The sequence below is a fragment of the Amphiura filiformis genome, chromosome 5 (assembly GCF_039555335.1).
Source record: "Amphiura filiformis chromosome 5, Afil_fr2py, whole genome shotgun sequence".
In the NCBI taxonomy this organism is placed as follows: domain Eukaryota; kingdom Metazoa; phylum Echinodermata; class Ophiuroidea; order Amphilepidida; family Amphiuridae; genus Amphiura; species Amphiura filiformis.
This window is the reverse complement of record NC_092632.1, coordinates 6,399,372-6,421,938: the sequence shown is the minus strand read 5'-3', so window position 1 is coordinate 6,421,938 and position 22,567 is coordinate 6,399,372. Positions and strand designations below refer to the sequence as shown.

The window sequence follows — 22,567 nt, the reverse complement described above, 5'->3', positions numbered from 1 at the left end:
TTAGATGTTTGTTTCTTTTTAGAACCCTGTATAGGCGTAGCTAGGATGGTGGTTGGGGAGTGCGGAGTGGGTTTATTTTATTATTTTGTAACGTTGGTATCTCGAGGTTAGGCTTCAAGTAGGGGTACACTATGATGTATACAATAATACTGTGTAACAATAAGAAGGCGGAACTGTGGGTTTACTGTTGCGTTATTTTGTAAATTTATTAGGGATATTTTACATAGACTGGTGGACTATGGGAAATGTTTTATGTACTTGTTCGAAGTGAGGCGGGCGTATACCACTTATCTGGTGCGTATCCTTCTTGTGTTAACTTTTTTTATGATTAGCCTAATAGGTATTTTGGTAATGGTTCTTTTGTTCGAGGGTCTTGATATTCGCCTGTCTCCGGAGCTAGAATTAGACTGTACTGAGTTGCAAAAGCGTGGATGCATTTCACAAGCGCAGAATGATGTACTCATTATCCCAAAGTACCAGATACATTGCTTTTGTGATTGGTCTATTGGGTGTAGTATTTTTCCGGTAGTTTGTAATAATAAGCATGCACAGGTCATGTTCTTGGGAGTTGACATAGGATCATAAGTTAAGTAATATTGACCCTTAGATGCATTGTAGTTAATTTGACCGTGCATCATATTCTGCTGTAGGCCTAACATCGGGTTTTGTTCATGTTTTCCAAAAAAATTAAAACAGTTTAATGTCAATTAGAAGACTGTACTGGGTATGTATATATAGCAGTTGTCTATGCATGGTTAAAGAAAAATATTAACGTGCCACTGTATGCACGATGGGAAAGTCATGAGAAAACAAAGTCGGAACATCTTGCAGGCTTATTCTTTTGTAGACCTAAATAGTTAACTAAATACCGCCAGAAGACATAGCATGTGTAGCAGTTAGATGAAGATGCTTCTGAAGGTATTTAGTTATCTATTTAGCTCTATTGGTGCAAAAGAATAAGCCTACAAGACGGGTTCCTGACTTCGTTTTTCTCCGACTTTCGCATGATGCATGCACATTTAAAAAATATTATATAGGCCTACAAGATGGTTTCCGAAATAATTTTATCCTGATTTGGATTTTCATGCACATTAATATTTTTTATTAAGTATCTGACTGCTACACATGCTATGTCTTCTGAAGGTGTTTAGCAACTATTTAGCTCTATTGGCCAAAAGAATTAAGACTACAAGATGGTTGGTTTCCGACCTCCTTTTACTTCCAACTTTCGCACGATGCATGCCCATTAAAGAAATATTTTATAGGTCTACAAGATGGTGGGTCGGTACAATTTGTGACCCTACTTCTCATACCGACTTTTCATACCCCATCTGACCCAACTTTTTCAGTTTGATGAGATATTCTCAGCGTATTCAGTAGGTAATTAAATATTGAACAAATGCCATACACGTTTCCTTTATTATCGATTAAAATAACAGCATTTTCAAGCATTTTTTATCGCAAATTTCAAAGCCTCGTTAGATACAATTAGCATTGATGAGTTTTGAGCCCTGTGCAATACAAATCACCCGGACTATTTGCTCAAGCCAATCAATAAGTGTTTGCTTATTGAGGAGAAAAGTCAATAACTGGTTATACCTTTATCTGCTAACTTAGTTGAACCTGGTGGTGTGGTACGTTGAAGTCAATGTTCAATAAATTCCAAATGTTGCTAGCAGTAAAAGAGCTAAATAGCATGCAATGACAATAAAAAATAAAAAAAGTTTATGATGTCGTCATGCTTAGATCTTAAGGTGGTATTTGAGGCATATTCTAGAAATTAGTAAATGGCTTTGTGACTTTCAGCAGATTTTAAGGTATGTAATTTGAACATAAATCGTTTGAGTTTGATTTGTTTGACTAGACCTAATGAAGAAATATTTTCATTCAAGTGCAAATGTTCTAAGTAGTCTTACTTTAAAAGTTGCCCTGTCGGCTTCTAAATAGTAAACGAAAACTAAAGAAGTAATGTTTTCATACAGTGCAGACAAAGTAGCGCAGCCAGCGGGAGGGATGGGAAAGGGGAAAGAGTGTCTCCTTGACAAAAACTTAAAGAGGAAAAAGCCCCTTGACAAAAAATTAAAGAGATAACCGAGAAGGCAAAGGAAATGAAAAGGGGAAAAGAGCCCGGTTTTTACCAAAATTCATCCCGATCATGGACCACATTAAAAATTAATGTCTCATGATAAAGCCCTTTTTTGGAAGCTCGAACTTAACATGTAGACTACAGCCTTCAGTCATGACAGTCTCTTTTAAAAATAACGGTATAGGCCTATTTATATGTCCCAGGTCAAAATGATGCAACCGGGATTTTTTGGTCCCCAACACCTGAAATCCCTCCCCCGACTAAGAAAGCTGGATATTCTCCCGATAGCACTATAGTGCCAGTATGTTTGGTAACGAACCGGAGCGACATTGACACGTAAAACCAATGAAAAAAAAATTGTAACATCAACCTTCTTTTGTGATGACTTTTAGAACCTTCTTTTGGAATGGGATGGGGCATCTTTTGTGATGAGTTTCGAACGGAACTGTCTTTTCAATTGGGCCGAACCACCGCACTAATCAACCTTCTTTTGATCTTCTTCTGTTATGACTTTCGGAACATTTTATTCTGTCATTTTTTAACATTTGAATTCATAGTATGGCCGCCACATCTCTAGTAAGATTGTTTGTTTTGTTTTGTTTTTTTGTTTTCGCTTTTTCTTCTTTTTCAACAATAAAGAAGAAGGAATGGTTTTTTTTATCTTGGCCTATAGGTGCAAATATTTTCGTTTTAACGCATAACCAGAGCGACATTGAGATGTAAAACACTATGTGGGCCTATATACATGACATTATCATGATTATGGGGGCATATGCGCATTATTGGCATTCAGCAAAAACTAATGAAATGCTCTCAATTTAACATGTTTAAGTGCACATGTTACCCTGCCAGCTTTTAAATAGAAAAACTTTTCAACACCTAAAGACATTAAATATGCAATTTTCTAATTGCCACCTATTGAAAGTTCATGCTACTTTTATTTTGCAGATTTTTGCCTTCAAAGTGTTTCTAATATGTTCTTATGTATTATATAGTAGTCAGCCTCTAATTTGCATATTTGCATAATTAATTAGCTAATTTGCAGAATTAGCTAATTAACTATGCAAAGTAGGGCAACTAAGTAATTAATTATCTGGAAGTCATTAGGAACACTTTGACCAAGTTTGAAACCAGTATTCTATTATTAAATAAAAATGTTATTACATATTCATGAGCACTTTCGAGTCATATTGGTTCATTGATAATTGATAAAAATAATACAATACAAAAAATTTAAAATGTGTGAATTATAAAAACAGTATGTCCGATTAGCTTAAAACATAAGGCGATTGATCAGTGTTCTTTGCCCTACTCAATTAGTCTATATTTTTAAAACATGCTTAGAGCACTTCCACAATGCCTCAAATACCACCTTAATGCGACAGACATATAAACGAGGCAAAACACAACACAGCGTTTCCAAAAAGCAAGACAAAAGCAAACAAAAAATACACCCATCCCGCCAGGCTGCGACAAATCGCCTGTCCGATAGCCCGGGGCAATCACATTTTTTGTCGGGCAATTTAAACTCTGAAGAGCTGTGCCCGATCGGGCAAGTATAAATTTAAACCAATTAAAGCTTGATGATTTAAAATGGAGTATTTCTGTCCAACTTGGCGTGTTCACAGAAGTAAAAAAACGTCAAAACAAAGTAGAAAACTTCTTGAAATGGAACTCAAATTTCGCTAGGCACTCGTATCCCACACCAGACTTGCAGACATATACATGTATATATGCTAATGAACATCATGCCGTTACGTGACGCATTGGAAGTTTGGCCAATTATAGAACCTGTTTCGTGCAAATATCATGACGCCAATGACGCCAGCTGGCCATGTATTTGCATATGATTGAGATGTACTAGTGGTTGGCGAAATACGTAAATCGCCGTGACTTCACTGACAAAATTTCACATAAAATACACATTATTTTCCAAGAAACAAACAGTGAAATAATTGAATGAAATGTTCATTTTTTATGCATTTCATGAATACTCATTTATTTATCAACTTAAGAAAAGTATTGGATTTCCGTAAGAATGAAACTGCCAAATTCGGCACACTTACGGTACTATGCACTGCACTGCATGATGTGTACGGTATGTGACTTTGTCGACAATTGTTGCCGGGAATATTGGTTAATTTCGGGCAATTTCGGGCAACTAATTTTTGGATATTGCCTGCCCGATCGGGCAAGCTAAAAAATAAAATTTGTCGCGGCCTGCATCCCGCTATTGACCGCACAAAATCACAGACCATTTACGAAATGAACGACCTTAATCAGGTGCGGCAATTCCCCAATAGCTCACAATGGTGCATAGGCCTATGATACTACACGTATTCTTGGAAGCTTCTTGGTCGTGCATTTGACGGACTTAGGTGTTTTAATTTTTGTTAAACATCTCCTCTCCTGAAGACATATTATTATAGAAAATCTATCTACTTCTTTATTCAAGCATACATACTATATACCCTGCAACTTTCAATCTACACAGTGGCTAGATAACCCGTTAAACGTGCGAACAAATATTGCAAAACAAAATTAAAGTATGGCTGTACGCCTATACAATTAGGAGGAATAAATCCCAATTAAGTGAGCTCACAAGTGACTGAATATAATTGCCCAATTTCTGACCTTAATAGGAATATTTTGGGATAGGTGAATGGATTCTTGTATCAAGGCAAGCCCAGGATCGACCCAAACCCAAGCAGATTGTATAACCGAAGGCTCGGCGCTTTAGAACGCTCGGCCGTCTCACCCTTGTCACCAGTTTTGCAGTTTTATTCTCAGTTCCAAATATCTATACACACATATATGGGTCAAAAATATATTTGTTAGTTTGCAATGAGCAGTTCTGAAATAATTAGTCATCAAAAGTGCAAACTTAATTCTGGAAAATTTGATTCAGGTTATGCAATACTAATGTATAAAAAAGACTTCAGCATGTACAGTGTATTTCTGTTAATATTGTTCTATCTTTATTTTGTTATTTCTGTAGGATTGTCAAGGGCTGATACCTAAAATTTGTCAGGTAAGTTTGAGTTAATTTTATCAAGAAGAAAATGATATTAGATGACCATGTAAGTTAATAATTGTGCATACATGTACTTTTTCTTTTGACTGGGGCAGGCCTTGCATGGAATTACCATTGCCCCTCCATTGTCCTTAGACCTGGTATTGGTGTAGTTCAGTTTCAAAGCATTTTCAGTACACAGGGACAGGTGTGGCTTTGCCTAATACCCTGTTAAGACAAGTATTGTCCTATCTTTGAAAAAATTCCAGAATTTTTTTTTTATTTTTCGAATTTGGAATGTACCTGAACCAAAAGTTGAATGCTAGGATCGTACATGGTTAAACAAATTAAACAAATAACATTGCGTGTCTTCAATATGTTAAGTTATTATTTGTGTTGATGTTTTAGTCTATTAGTGATTTCAAAATGCATTGGATTTGTATCCATTTTGAAATCACTGGCTTTGAACATGAGTGTCCTTGAAAATGTGAATTTTTGAGGCTGATGGAGGGGGGGGGGTAAAGACCAAGTTTAGGGGAAACTTTGTTTTGAATTAATGAATGCTGCTGTTTTTGAGGTGTTTGTTGAAAGTGTGATGCAGTGTTACCGGGAGTGTTAACTATCAGAAGTTGAAACTGATTCTCTCAATCTCAGGACAAATCAGTGAATGTGTAATTATGCCTACATTTAAATTTGTCCATCCATTTCAACGTCCCTACCTTAATAGTTAGTGTGGTGTATTCATATCCTTTTGTAACAATAAACTAACAAGCTTACTAAAAGCAAATTCAAACTTCCTGATTAATGGTAAAATCAAAATATCACAGTGTAGTTTTGGTGATGAAAAAACCCATTGCCTGTCATACAGAAATATATGTAGTTGGCTTCCCCTTTCTGTCAATTAAAAAGAACTTAATGCTTGAAATCAAGAGCAAGACTTATCTAATCATCATTATACAACTTTGTTTCCTCTAAGCTGCAGACAATTTATTGTTGGGAGCAATTTCATTGCATTTCGGAGTTTTTTATTTGAGATATCCAACAAAAAACAAAAAAATTTCAAGCAAACAATTTTATTATTAGATTTTTTTTTATTAGATATATTTTTCTCATACATTTTGTTTACATGCAATATGGAATCACTAAATATCATATGAAACTCAATCTAAAACTATATATTTCTGATTTAACCTGCACTGATTTGACAGTAAATAAGTAGTTTGAGCCATATGTTACCATATATCCAAAATCTAAAAACAAACAAAAAATAAAAATAAAAAAACCAAAAAAGCAACAACACATTTTGCATTTAGGTTTTCAGGTCACTTTTTTAGCAAACGATGTTAATTTTACAATTCTTATTACTACCCTTATTTATAGTACACTACCAATTGACCGATTATGACCTACATGGAGCTACTTCATAATGCCCATTTATTCATAATTCTATTACCTCCACGACCCATTATTCAAAATCGCAAGACTATGATTTGTTGAACGCGTCACACGTGAGAGCCCATTATTCTGCAATAATGGGTCGAAGCGCCGTAACACATTCTACGCACAGCATCACGCTTGATGTACGCGTGCAACAGTTCCGCGACGGCGCTGTCACTTACGCGCACGCGCTTCTACCTTGAAGTAAACAACTTAAAATATTTGTGCCAAAAAATCATATTTTCTCTTTAAAGCGCACTATTTTCTGGTAATAGAATAGAAATAAAGGGTGCAGCATTATCCTTTACACGCAAATAATGTGTCCTCGGCAGTAAAACGTTTAAATAATGGGTTCGGGCCGCCTCACCCATTATTTACGCTTTTACTGCCTCGACACATTATTTGGGTGTAAAGGATAAAGCATTACCCTTTATTTCTTAAATAAATACATACATGTACATTAAATTCATTTATTTGTATTAGTTTTCATATTGTCAAGTCCTGCATTATTTTTTCAACAGAAACAAATGATATAAATCCAAGTCAAGCAAAAATTCTACTGTTTCATAATATAGGGTTGCAAACATAGGGATGTGATATAAGTGTGATCTCATGAATAAAAATGCAAATGAGCAATATCTATTATGAGCTGAGTTAGTATGCAAACTGTTACCATGACGTTTTGACTTGTGTTGGCAAAACAGTGCTTTTATTGCATATTACCTAAAATCACGTCTGAATTGCTACACACACATATGGATCAGTCCGACAGGATTTGCCTGCTTACATGTAAACTAGATGAAATAGCTGCATTTGGCCAAACCACACCAAAATTGAATTATTTTTGTTTATTTTAATATAATTTGATTAATTTTTTATTATTAGTTTTTTCAAAGATTATCGGGGTACCATTTTAGGTAAATTGTCATTAGCAATTAGCATGATTACTTCGGGTGTGCAAGCACCGTGTGTGACGGTGGTGGATAAATTAAAAAATCACAAAATTAAAGCAATGTCTTTATTATGTGGCAAAAAATGTTGTTTTTATCTGGTGGAATGTCTTGAACATGCATGTCCAGAATATACATGTACAGAATTATCGCTGTCTAGAAATTAGAATAATTACTTGAAAATTCATCAAATTATAAGGCATTTTTCAATATGAATATGGTTGGTGTATAATGTACTCCTTATATTTAGCCATAGCTAATATTTGATCTCATTCAATAAATTCCAAGTTCTTGTTGGTAATAAGTTTGCCCATAACATATTTGATATATAGCGAAATTACTGTGTTGGTACAATATTGAATATTCTAATGAAACATATACATTGCATCATTTACATTTATATCCAGCCTTCTAATGCATGAGCTCATGAAAATTTTCACTTTTACAAAATTTACACTCTAACAATAATTTAAGTTGCCAGTTATGACCACTCTAATAATAATAATCATGATAGATAAAATAAAAAGAAATTTTGATGGAATCAAGTGATTTTGCTGATATACTGTATAGACTTTGGAAATTTAATAGAACCAAATTTGATTCACATAAATCTATTTATATAAGAATATTTGCCAGATTCATGTGACCAACAATCAAGCCCTGGGAATGTGCAATGTAAATTTATAAAATAATACCAATATGTCTAGATTACTTTCCATAATATAAGCCCATGCTATTCTGTGAATCCCTTAATTGGTCATAATTTTCTAGACAGCCTTCTGAGTCACTACACATTTACTGCACATGTGTCACATAATTCTAAACTAGTGTGTCAATGAGCAAAGCTATGCAACAGAGCATAACATCCTCAAAAATTATATTTCAAATGATCCCTTCAAAGCAGTGATGTAGCCAGGCATTTTAAAGAGTATGGAGAGGGGGAGGGATTACCTTCAAGGCTGACAAAAGTTAATCAAAACAGATGAAACAGGGCTACAATATATATATATAAATTGATAGTAGCCACCATCCCACAGGAGGGCTTGCTACCCCCTTGTCCCCCTCCATGGCTATGGTACTGTTTCAAACGTTAGGTCTTGGAGCCAAATTTATGCTTGCTACATTCTAAAGAGAAGGATTAATGTGACATTGCCAGGCATATTGAGTCATTAGTCAACTAAATTCATTTTGAGGCATTGCCAAAATAATTAGTCTTATATTTTTTCTGCAACAAGGACAAATGTTTGGTATCAAAGCATATACATAGTAACATTGAATGTATTTGTCACACTACCAGTCACAATTTGTTCTTTTTTAAACATTTTTGTCCTTGTTTTTGAAAATAAAATTCAGAAAATAGGCCTATATATTCTGATTACAGTACTTTTAAGCATTACGTTTGAAAGAATAGGCACAAATTATGTCGGCTAATTGTGCACAGTCATTTTGTAGGATCATGTTGTATTATATCACATATAGTGTCATGGAAATATTTCTTCAACTCTTTCAAATTTAGGAAACATTCAAATAAAACCAAACACCTTCAAATCAAATCAAATGGCATGCATAGTTATTAGTAATGTGTTCTAATGTCTTGTTATATATCACTTCCTTACTATTTTTAGCCATGTGTAGGTCATAGCCTTAAGTAAAGATTCTCTGTCTGAATTTAAACAACTTCGAGTGTTGATTAAAGGTGGCACTGTCACAAACAGCTAAAAATATACCTAATTTAATAGCTATCTGGCTTAGTCCGAGAATTTCTTTTTAGCCATAGACCATCTATATTGCTCATTAAAGATGAACCACGAAAGTCCACCAACCATGAAACCTGAGGAAAAATTGGTTTCACAGTTGACTTTCACGGTTCATCTTTTTATTGAGCAATAGGCCTATAGATGGATGGTCTGTGGCTATTGTCAGGTCCTACTCGTCGGACTAATCTCGCTATGAAAACTAGGGACACTCTATTGTCCCGGGCTATTGTCTCTTTGTGGGGGATGATAAAGAGTGATGTACAACGATGCAGGGTAATCATGGTTACTGTTGAGTATCATACAGTATACATGTACAGCCGGTGTCAAGTCCTACATCAAAATGTGTAGATTTATGTTATTATAAGAAGTTATAAAACTACAAAATTCTGGTCATTTCAAGAGAACCCAAATGCTGCATTTGGAAGAAGCAAGCTTTTATAATCAATAACCATTAAACATAAATGGGTAACAATAATTTGGAAGAGCTCTTCATTTAGATCTGCAGATCAGGTGGTAGTAGAAAATATAAAATCATAAACCAGCAAACAAAAATAAACACACAACTCTCTGCTATATTAGATAAATTAACCGTCAAGTGTCCTCAAGCTTATCAGATGTGTGAGTGATATAAAGGATGACATTTGCAGTAGATTGATGTGAGATGATGGTTGCAGGGTACAGCTCATTATATTGAATTACACAAAATATGTTTAACTGTACTTTATCCACAATAAGTCTAACATTAAATGTCATCAATCTTTTACACACAACTACCATAATAGCGAAGTTGAATTGTTTGATTTTCAATTAATAATTCTTTGAAATACTGATTAAAAGCAGGATACTCATTGGTTTAAGCATGCTGTTACTAGCCTGCAGATAGTATGCAATTATGCATCTGAGATGGTACATCCATTGGAAGTCAAATTTGACCATAGACAGTAGAGAGAAGGTTGATGACCTGCGCTCTTGATGCTTACTAAAAATAGCACAATTTCAGCTATCTTATAGGTTTCTTTAAATGTGAACCTGTCTAATCAAGCTGAATGGGAAAATGTCAAGAAATGGCACTTGTAGGACTCTCCATTTCTTTTAAGGCACCAAAATGTTACTGACTGTGACATTGAATGTGCAAAGTATGTTTTAAGATGTTAGTGTTGTAAGAATAATCCCCAAAACATGTGTTTTTCCATTCAATGCCACCGCACTGTTTCTCAATTAGATATTGCTTCGGCAACGTTTTTGAGTATAAGATAGATGTAGAGAATTTAAATGGTAGCTGCTATTGGATTAACTTAAACATTTTCTTCATTTCTGCTTCATTTGGTCTCAGGTATTTATTACTAAGGCCAGGAAGAAAACAACAAAAGTTTTCTCAGAAATCTTCATGCTCAGCTATTTGAAATCACCAGCTATTCAGCCCTTTCTTTTCCCATTCTGGGCATTTTTGTAAGGTTTCCAGTGGAAATAGAACTTGGCTGAAAATGGAACAAGGTGGGCCATAAACACCATAAAAAGAGAACCCACATAGCCATAGCTATGTTTCTCAAACTTAAAAAAGAATAAAAAAAGAAAAGCCATAGCAATTAATACATTACTTTTTGACCAAATGTTTCTGAGACAAACCTTATTTTTGCCCAAGATTTGATACACCATAGATATTGGAACATACATGTGAACAGACAAATCATTATTTCTTAGATATTATTGGAAATGTGAAAACAATTTTCAATTCACCTGTTATCTGTTGTCTCCTTTAGGGCTTGTATGCTAAAGTGAAGAGTGATGAAGATGAAGGCGTGTCATATAGGACAGAAGTCAGGTAAGCTTACAAAACTCACAATATGTGACCCGCTCCTACCAAACCTGGAATATGTCGGCAAACCTTTAGATATATACCATAACATTTTGTCAATTTGTTTATCAAATGAACTTTTAAGTGTCATGAGTATATCAGAAATAGAGCACAGGAATATTTAATCAATACTTGCCTTGTGATAATCTTTATTCAGTTCTGTATACATGTAACAGAGAAGAAGACTTTAATTTTACAGAATTACATTTATTCTTGCACCCAAATGTCTTCATGGCATGAAAATTAAGTTGGTATCATTGTGAGCTTACTTGCTAATCATCACAACTGTATTCAAAATCTCATAACGTAGTGTTGATGTGTTCCATGTTTTGAGGGAATGGGTCATTATTGTCAAACAATAACTCGAAAGCGCTCCCGGTAAGCGAAATAAACAAGTAGTGTTGAAGTCTAAAATAATAAATTTCATAATAAGTTATTTGGCCATACTTTATGGCTCAAAATAATTGAATTGGATGAAAACTACTCACTTTATGAACAAATGTTGGTAAGCACTTGTTTCTAAAAATTAGAAGTTCAGGAAATGTCCACGATTATTTATTTTAGGCTATTCATGTATTGAAAAGTATCCCCTCTTTCAATTTTGCGAGTAAGTGCTTTGGAAACTAGCACTTTTGCGTGTTTTGCCAAGTGTATTTCTTTATCTGGAAACACTTATTTGGTGAGATTGTTGGCAAGTATAGTAAAGTGCTCCATTTATAGAATTTAACTTGTTGCTGTTGTTGTTAGTCACTCTGAATAAACCAGTTTGTGCACCAGTGTACTTTCCAGTGCAAACCACCAGTCTCTTTGGCTCCATTATGTAAGACAAACTTTGGAACTCTTTTTAACCTCTGCACCCTCCAATCTTATGTCAGTCTCGTGATCATGATCCATGATACTGAGAATATTGTACAATGAACTTGATAACTTGCTGGAGGGTCTATGTTAACACTCCAGTCATATGCCCATCTAGAAGTTTTTAGCAATTGAATTTTAGAACTTTGGATAGGTTAACCGTGAATCCTTACTGAACGGAGTCCCACTAAAGCTCACTATTAAAACCTCTGGGCGTGTATGAATTCCACATGATGCGATGACGTAATCAGCCTAAGTCATATATACACAGGGAATCGCTGGCCGGGCCAGCGTAACCCCGTGGCTACAGGTCAGTGATCTTCTACGTGTCATGCGAGGGGTCCAAGGTTCAAATCCTTTGGGTACGAAGTGACTTCTTTGTTTGTCATCTCTCCTTTTTTGTTTCTTCTTTCCCTTCCGATAGCAAAATAACCATGGGTTCAGTTAGGGTTAAGATATGAGAAGATGATTCAAATTTGCTTTGGACTGCTTTTGGTATTTGTTAATCCATTGTAAGTGTACAAGAAAGAAGATGTGTCTCTACAAGTTATATTTTCCCATAAATATTGGAAAATTGGCAAAGAAATGCATTTTGTGTGATACTATTAGTATAGGCCTACAGTTTGTCACTTTATGCTTTAATATGTAGTCCTTTAATATTTATGCAGGCATGTGTTTGAAATGTTTCTGTAGTTGACTACATGTATGTGACATATACATCTCCAATATGCCATGTAATGTCTGTCTAACAGTCTTCCTCTCAGTGCACATCCTCCTCTTTGGTAGAACTTTCGGTGAAAGACCGGGTTTTGTTTCTGACTCAAATATTCAATAACTTTGAGGGTTTATGCTTGTGTGTAAATGCTTGGTTTCTAGAGGTAGCAGTCAGTGTTGAAAGGAAACTTGGCATCCTGTATTTGGGGTAAATAGCCTCAAGCTAAAAAGATTTGTTGTAGATGGAACCGGGAGATGGAACAATTGTAGAAGATTTAAAATGTGGGTCAAGGTGGTATCCCTTTTCCTACCGGGAACATGTAGACATGCATGTCATTATGTATATAATTATGTGAACTTTTATGCATTGCCTTGCTTTATACCCATACCCAATAGGCTATAAGCACTTTACAGAAGCATGACTGGGAAAGTTGGGAGTACAATAGAAGGCAAAACATGTAGGAACAAATCTAGTGTAATGTGCCTTTTAAATAATGCACCAATACAGACAGATAACGACTTACAGAGGAGGTACATTGTAAAATTATTACACAGTAAAAATATATCATATTACATATAACCAAGCATTTTGACATGTCAAAAAGTGGGGCAAGTATTTTTTTGGCAGGAGGGAGGGGCAGAGATTTTTGTCATGTGAAATGAGATGGAAAGGGGATTGGTGATGATTTTGTTGGCAGGCAAAAGGGAGCATGTGTTAGTTTTACAAGACCATTGTATTAATCCCCCCACACACACTTACACATTCAGGCCTCAGTCCATCTACAAAAGGGGGAGGGGGAGACATGTGGTCTGAATTGCCAAAAAAGTCGCTCATTTTGTCAAAAAGTGTGAATTGATGCTCATGCCCAGACATAATTATTGCACAGCCCCTAAACAATATGAACGAGCAATGAAATATCACATAACTTCACACATTTTGAGTGGCATTTTAGGTTTTCATAATGAAGGCCATATGGTAGACAGATTTGAAAAGTTTGAATCATGCACTGCATGCCATGATGATCTCAAACCAAAGTCAGTCTATGACCCCGTTTATACACAGCGTGAAGTTGACTTTAGTCAAAATAATTTGAACTAGACTTCATTTATGTGTAAACAGATTCGCTGCGTTTTGAACTCGACTTCAGAAGTCGACTTCAGAAGTTGATTTCTAATGACGACCCAAAGCAACATTTTATCAAATTCAAACTCGACTTTTGCAGTAAAACAAAAATGTAATCAGAAGTCAACTTCATAATGGTTATTTGAAGCATGAGCAAGTGATGGCATAAAAGTTGAATTCACAATTTGTTTTGAAGTCGACCCTGTTAACAAATGGCGATACTGGCAAAATAGGAAGCAAAACATTACACAATACAAGAAAAAAGCTCATAACTTTGCAACAAAGTATGCTTATAGGATGTATAGGATTCCAGCAATAACATGCTCACCATGGAAGTAGAATATTGTCTACTTCAATGGTTACTGTGTAAGTTGGTGATTATAATAGATGTAATAACTCAATTTAAAAAAATGTCTTCTTTGGCCTGGTTGGTTCATGCTGCATAGTACATAAATTAATTTAAATCCCTCATATAACACTTTGCTTTAAGTTTCATTTGTTGAAACCAACCAACTATTTATCCTCTAGCACGTATTTGGCCCAACATTTGGTAATGTTCTGAGGTTATGCATGAAATAGGTCTCTAAAGGGTCCTGGTTTTTAAGTGATGCATTCAATGTTGTACCTCTTGGGAATATGTTAAGCTGTCTTTGGCAAATTGTCAAAAAATAAAGTTTTTACTTTATAGAGAGGGCATTAGGGGTTGTACAATAATTATGAGTGGGGGTTAAATTTCTAAACGGCCTGCCAAAAATCGCCCCCTCCCCTTCTCGGCCTGCCAAAAATATTTGCCTCCCCCTTTGCACATGCCAAATTTATGGGATCTCAATTTACACGCCTTAAATGGACTAGATATATGTTGCGAGCGCAGCGAGCAGGAACTGTTTGTATTGTTTTCCGAAGCCTTTTTAAAGCATTTTATTTAAAAGGCGCCCCATGAATGTGTGCCAAAATTGCTTGCCCCCCCCTCGGCTCACCAAAATTGCTTCCCCCCCTTTCGGCTGGCCAAAATGTCTCCCCCAATTTTACCCTCCCACCAGGGCTCATAATTATTGCACAGCCCCTTATAATCTGACCAATTTTGCAGGGGTAATTCTCTCTCGTGTTGGTATGTGTATCACTTTGCTCTGTTAACCCTTGTGTGATAATTTGTCAACTCCTAATACGTTATTGGATTTCTTACCTATTTGTAATACATTTCTAAAGGCCTAAGTAATTTCAGCCTAATGGAGTCAATCTTAAACTTGGAGCAAAAATGCTTCCACATTAATAACTCAGTCCACAAGGTGATTTTCTCATAATGGGTCAAAGTGGACAGGAGTGAGATTTGGAAACCACTCTTCATTTGCTGTCAAAAATGCATTGAACCAACATGTACTTCATTCCTTATTTGTATAAAACTAAGACCACATTTAATGATTTCTTTCTATTTGTTTTGTTTTTACAGTTACTTGGAAATTTATTGTGAAAGAGTCCGGGATCTACTACGGAATAGCAAAGATCATACACTAAAGGTCAGGGAGCATCCTAGAGATGGACCTTATGTACAAGGTAGGAGAAATGCCAGCAAAAACTTATAATCGGAGGGTTGTGGGTTCAAACCCCAGCTGTGGTGCTATAGTGTTGTACCCTTTGAATGAAGAACAATAACACTATGCAACTGTTAAATGTTATGCTTGATACAATAAAATATCTCCAGGGATTGATTTTAAGAGTCATTGGTACCTAACCGGGCACCGATAGTTCTATAGGACCAAATTGGATGTGGTGCCTTATGCTGGGAAGGTAAACAGGTTTGTTGTGCGGGAGGAGTAGCGGACCCCCCACCAACGTTATCCACAGAGGAGTTCGGCCCAAAGTCACTTCGAAAGAGAGATGTGCATATAAAATACAGGCATAGGCCTTTATTTCGAAATTAGGCCTACTTTATTTATTTATAACATCAAACATCAACAAAACACTTCAATAAATGAAAAAATATTATTTCATCTTATAGTATCTAATGTAGCTCTTGGAACTAAACTCATTTGTGTTTTGCATAGTACATTAAAAGTATGCATTAAAATATATTATTTCTATAGCATTTCTAAACAATTCATCTTTGATGTCCTGTTGCTGTTTGTAGGTTTATCCAAGCATCTTGTATCTGATTATGCTGACATCAAGGCACTTATGGATAGGGGAAATAATCAAAGGTAGGTAGAAACAGGATTAGATCAGGATTAGATTAGTTTAGGTTAAGGGGGTACTACACCCCTGTGGTAAATGTGTGACTATTTTTGCATTTTTCTCAAAAACTAATAACACACTGGTAACAAAAGTTATGTATATTATTGGGGCAAGGATTCCAATTACTACACTGAAATTTCAGCGACTTACAAGAAGCGGTTCAGTATATATGATAGGATATGAGGTACATCCTAGCGGTACCTTATTTCTTATCATAAATAACGAACCACTTGTCTTAGGTCACTGAAATTCCAGTGTAGTAATTGGATTCCTTGCCCCTACAATATACATAACTTTTGTTACCAGTGTGTTATTAGTTTTTGAGAAAAATGCAAAACTAGACACAAATTTATCGAGGGGTGTAGTACCCCCTTAAGCAGGTTAGATTAAATTGGATAACAGTAAATTAGTGTAGGTTAAGTATGATTAGGTTGGGTAGATTAGATTAGATTAGATTAGATAACATTGCACAAGATAAAATGTAATCATTCTTTAGATTTATCCAATCTTCCTAGCCTGCATCCATTATGTTGTTATCAAGATACTTTTTTGAACAGAAGAAACTTGAGGTAACACGTAGAGAAATTGTAAGGAATTTTAAGGGGGTGGCCCTGAAAATAAAGTTGGAACTATACTAGTTAGCATCTGTGAGGCAATCATGACTAGTTATATCAAACTTCAATATCATTTGTTTTATTTGCATATGTCACTTGCACCTGTTTATTTGATGTCAGTCAGACATGACAAGAGTTTGCAAGATTGTGAATAGTACAATAATCTATGCAGAATGACTCTTAACAGCAAATTTCTGCTTGATTCAGTATCTTTGGAAAAATTAAGGTGCCCTTTTTTCCAAAGAGATTACAGGTGTCAAATCCAAGATGGCAACCATTAGAAAAGGAAACAAATCCAAGTATATTTTTGTATTGCTATGGAGTATAGAGCGTAATTTTAATAGTATATGGTATATGGTCAAGGTTACATAGGGTCATATATGGTTCCTGACCTTTGACATGCAGTTTATTATTTTTACATTGTAAAATACCAAAGTATACTTTTTCATTCATTTTTTTAAGAACAATTTGAAACCATCTTGCTTGATTGTCTTGTATTTCAGTCAATATTAGTAATCATTCATATGTATTGTTACCTTATTCATTCCATTAACCGCCCAGGGCGCTTAACAAAGTCATTTTGGGTGGGCGCTTATTTTTTATATTGTTTACATAATTACATATATGTAAAAAATGGCCCAGAATATGGACTTTGTGTGTAGAGGCCCTGTGGTTGATACACGAGTAGTTGCATGCATGATTTCTGCATAATGATAGAGGATCATATGTAGTAAAGTCGCTGGGTGGGCGCTTATAGGGGCATGGGCGGTTAATGGAACGAAAACGGTACATAGTTTCCACTTTACAGTATGTGTCATTTTCATTTACAAACGTATTCATTTCTCTTCACTCGTAGAACAACTGCTAGCACCAACATGAATGACACAAGTAGCAGATCACATGCTATCTTCACTATTAGCTTCACACAGGTAAATTCATACACAATCAGAATCCTGCTTTATGAGATACTCTATTCCAAATTAGGTACTCTGTAGGTACATTTGTTTCATTTCCCACTTAACGTGTTAATTATGCACTTTTCTCCATAAAATTGCAGTCTCACTGAAGGTACCCGTAATGCTGTAATCTGGTTGTGTGTTCCTCAGTCATTAAGCACATTATAGAATGTTAAAAAAATACACAATTTTGTTCTTATTTTGTTCTTGTTTTTATGGGACAGGAGGCAGTCACTAGTGGTGAGCAAAATCTTCAAAAGTATCCCAATTAGGCCGGTAGCCTGTATCATAGACCATTCATCAACAGGCAATGTCCCTGTGCTTTGCATGCTGAATATTTGTGCATATTCTTGAGGGCAGATTGTTCTATCGTGTAAATAACAAATCACACGCATGTGTGCCTATCATGGAGCTCTATTTAATATTTTGATTACATCGCTACCATGCTTAAACGTGTATGTGAAAGATTTGAAGACTGTGCTTTGAAGAAAAAAAATGCGGTAAGAGGAGCAGAATGGGGTAGCATTTTCATACGCGTTCTTCGTGCAACGATTGACCTTCATTATCAAACAATGCTGGACTTTACCTGTTGGTGAATGGTCTTTATATATTTCATCTATGCCCTGTGAAGAAGTTGTTATATAGATGGACAAAAGAGATACAGGCAAACTCCAAACAGTCAAGTCTCAGCCTCACATGATAATGAGGGTTGATCGTTCCTAGAAATGCAACAGGCAAAACTGCTACGCACATACCATATATTTTTATGCTCTATCGCGTATACGCAAAGTCAAGCAAAGCAAGATTGTTAGACATGGAACGATCGGCCCTCATGAATGTGCAAGAATTCACAGTAAACAATGCACTGGGACTTTGCCTGTTATAATGAAAGACAGGGATAAAAAGACTAGTTCGCATCTAAAATTCTGACAACTAGACAGAAAATACCGTACTGCACAGGTCGGCAACCAATCACGGTGCGCCTTTGCCCTGACGTCAGACGCGATTTAGTATTGTTATCTCTGTCTTTCATTATAGTCTATGTTGATATGAGTCACAATGGTCTCAAGCCCAATGGCTTAGTTAAATAACTTTCATCCTTAACAAAAGCTCAACAATTGACCCATGATGTGGATAACAGTTTTTGTACCCATTGAATTCAAAGAACTGTGTTGTGACAGATTGTGGCATGGAATGCAAGTTTCCCACATGTTCACAATATGTCAGGCAATTTCCTGCAATTGGGTTGCTAATGCGATACACAGGTTTTGATCAATTCAGGCATTTTAATCAAAAGCCAATTTCATTTCTGCCTGTTTGAGATAATTATAGTTAAGTAATCCAAGGTGGTGGTATAATTTACACTTAGTAAAAATGTAGTGACCTAATCAGTGATACCCAAAAAACAGTTGAGAAGCATCAATCTTGAATTAATTTATTGCAGTATTGTTGACATCATTGTTGTGTAATATTGAGTTGATTTCGCTGATGTATAAATCATCATTTTTGTTGGCTAGCATGTTGGGAGATTTAGTTGGGTGTTTTAAATTTGATTATAAATAATTTTATTAAAGATTACTCTCCTTGCAAAATTTGCTGAATTTTCGTGTTAGCAAAAAAATTAAGATGCTGTACAGGGTGTCCAAAATAAAGGCAAGAAATCTGAAAACTAAATCCAAGTAAAACAAACCATGTAAAAGAAGATTTGAAAAGCTTATTGTGGTATTAACATGTAGGCTTAGTGTATTTTGCAAACCCTACCTTATGAATTTCAGTTACAAGCTGTTACATCGGATATAGAGAACATAAGTGACAGGTTTAACTGGTTTTGTTTAGATAATGCTGAATAGGTTAATACTGACATATTGTATGTTTTGTTTGATTGCAGGCCAAATTTAAAGAAGACATGCCAAGTGAAACTGTCAGTAAAATTAACTTGGTAGATCTGGCTGGAAGGTGAGAAATATCCCTAGTGGAAAAGACAATAGTCCTACATTTTTATCTGGACCATGTACTTTTTTTAAGAAGTCGGTGCTTAAAAGCACTACTACTTTGAGGAAGTTATCAAAACATAAAGAAACTTTTCATAAGTTTTAATTGTTTCATTTGAAATATTAATATAGGATTTTGTAACCATCATGTTGTTTTTCTCTCCCATTGGTCTCCTTGGCATTTCTTTCTACAGCCATTACATTCTCTTATCTCTTGTTTGAATGTTGCATACAGTGGGTACATGGACCTTTAAAGTAGGGTTGGTGGGTAGTAAATTTTTTTTCAATTCCCTCCCATTTTTCAATCAAAAGCAAAAAACGAGCAAAAGCTCGACAAAGTTACATCTTGACAACTATGTGTAAAGATACCAAGTCTGATATAATCATATGGACAGAAACAATAATTTGTGACGTGTCATGTCAAAAGGAGACACTTTTGGGCAGGTTATCAATTTTGAGGTTTTTACATATCTTAAATATAGAGATATTTTGCTCCACAATGCCATTTTCCACAATGAACTCGGACATTCCTAAGCGAAGGTATTGAGTTAAAGTAAGTTATGGTACTATAAAATTGATAATTGAGATATCGGCCTTTAAAAATATTATTGACAATGTTGAGAGTAGGAATTACCTTGATAAATGTCTCAAAAAATACAAGATGCCATTTATTTTCCAGTCTGAAACTATCAGTCTATATTTTAAACATTAATTACATCACAAATTCGCAACAAACCCAAATTGTGAAAAAATCACCCCGGGCAGATTTTTGGCTATTTCTCCATTTACGATCCTGCCCAAAAGTGTCTTCTTTTGACATAATACGTCACATATATTTAACATTAATATGTCATTGTCTTGTATTCTATTACCAGTGAGAGAGCAGATGCGACAGGGGCCACAGGCAATAGATTAAAAGAAGGTGCAAATATCAACAAATCGTTAGTAACTCTAGGAAACGTCATTTCAGCGCTAGGTAAGTATAGCAATCATATCGGATGCTTTCTAAGCTGATTGTAAGGTCAATGTCAAACATGAAGTTTTTCCTCTTATCTGAACTGATTTCAGGATGAGGCTGTATTTGTTACGTACTTGTAATTTCCTTGATATGGTAACAATAATGTAACAACAGAAGCAGTCACTCATACAGACGTCACCACACACTTACCGTAAGCACGCGGGTATAAGCCCACCTTCTGCTATATAAGCCCACCCCATATTTTTCAAAACATTCTGGGAACAATGATGCACTCAGGTATAAGCTCATTTGTAATTTTGATTAAGATCTTAAATCAAGTCAATGTTTTTCTCTCACATTTAAGAACAAATATAAAAGAATATCAGTTGATAATTAACATTCCATACTTATAATTAAATAACAGATGATAGAAATTGTACATTGGGCATATATAAACGGGGTGATTGTTCTTATTTTAAAATTCAAATACTAGCCCCTCCCTGGTTATAAGCCCACCCCATTCTTGAAGAGAAATCCGCCATCTAGGGGCTTGGGCTTATACCCGAGTGGTTACGGTATTTAAAACCAGGTAATGTCAAAGTTCATGCTCTGATTTTGTTGTAGATCAGAGATTAAGTATGGTAGAACAACAAACTTGAATCACTCGGGTGTTTCATGCATAGATTACAACACCACCATGCTACATACTGTCTTAAAACATAAAACAACATCAAAATGTGGTCACACTGCAAGTTTATGCACTTATCAATAGTCATGCTATAAACTGGCTCAAATGAATAAAATGCAACAAAACTTGTTCAATGAGGAAAATTGCCATCATTCATGGATTATGAAATAATACCCTGGTGACTTGGAGCAGTCACACACTATTAATGTCATAATAATATATCATAATTGGACTTGACTGACAAGGAATAATTTCATGTGTGACCCTCGGCCTCGGTAGATAAATCATACTTCATTCAATTCTACAGTACTATTGTTGTATACATAAGTCCAACATGGGTTCTAGAATGTATTCAATGTAAACAGGTGCTCAACATGCTTCATTTAATTTGATTCTTCATGCACCCCATGGTGAATAACTCAACACAGCATGGGCTGTTTGAAGGTGCAGATTAGTGATTATGCTTCATTTAATATGAATTCTGTGGACACCTAATGTCTACAGAAGCAAGTTCTTGTGAAAGTGATTTCCAGTCATGTAGAAAATTTAAACTGATTCTAATTAATAAGTTCTTATCAGAAAAGAAAGGGAAGGAAGGAAAAAAGAGAAGGAAAGAAAGGAGGGAGGGAGGAAGGAAGGACCTTGCATAGTTGCTACCAGCACAAAAAAGTTTGATACCAGCCCATATAAATTTGCAATCAAGTATTTTATTTCAGTGTTGTTAACTTTTTATGCTATTCTCTTTTTGAAACCCAGCTGATTGTGCATCAAGTGCAATGAGCCCTGCTACAGGGATGCCTAAAAGGAAACCATTATTCATTCCATACCGAGATTCAGTTCTAACCTGGTTACTCAAAGACAGTTTGGGAGGAAATTCAAAAACTATTATGGTTGCAAGTAAGTGCAGTTTCAACGTTAGATAAGAAATCCACAGATAGTCATGTTGCATCTCAGCTTATATGGACTATTCCAGTTGTAATTCATACACACAGGGGGTGTAGATTTCATATTGAGTCAGCCATTCATGTAACCCCATTTGAAATTCACACACCCCTGTGTGGGAGATTAAGGGCATGTTTTCCATAGGGTGTATGGATTTCAACTGGAATAGCCCAATATAGCTTGTGTCAAACTTTAATTTATTCATTAATAAACCAATCAAATTAAGATTTAAATAATTTTCTTACAGCAATCTCCCCAGCAGATGTAAACTACGGAGAAACACTCAGTACTCTAAGATATGCCAATCGTGCCAAGAATATCATCAATAAACCAACTATTAATGAGGTATGATTAATAAGCTCTTTATTTATTGAATGTATATTTATATATTTGTGATCC

General features: G+C 35.4%; 1 protein-coding gene across 6 annotated transcripts in view; it reads left to right on the top strand.

Annotated features, from left to right (window-relative positions):
- Window positions 1–22,567, top strand: part of LOC140152534 (kinesin-like protein KIF16B) — a 78,241-nt gene that overhangs the window by 19,219 nt on the left and 36,455 nt on the right. For all 6 annotated transcript variants that reach the window (XM_072174904.1, XM_072174902.1, XM_072174905.1 and 3 more), the window contains exons 5-13: window positions 5,085–5,117; window positions 11,004–11,065; window positions 15,238–15,341; window positions 15,916–15,985; window positions 17,490–17,562; window positions 19,478–19,545; window positions 20,456–20,556; window positions 21,983–22,123; window positions 22,416–22,513. In XM_072174904.1, coding sequence (XP_072031005.1) covers window positions 5,085–5,117; window positions 11,004–11,065; window positions 15,238–15,341; window positions 15,916–15,985; window positions 17,490–17,562; window positions 19,478–19,545; window positions 20,456–20,556; window positions 21,983–22,123; window positions 22,416–22,513 — 750 coding nt within the window. The remainder of the gene's footprint in view (window positions 1–5,084; window positions 5,118–11,003; window positions 11,066–15,237; window positions 15,342–15,915; window positions 15,986–17,489; window positions 17,563–19,477; window positions 19,546–20,455; window positions 20,557–21,982; window positions 22,124–22,415; window positions 22,514–22,567) is intronic.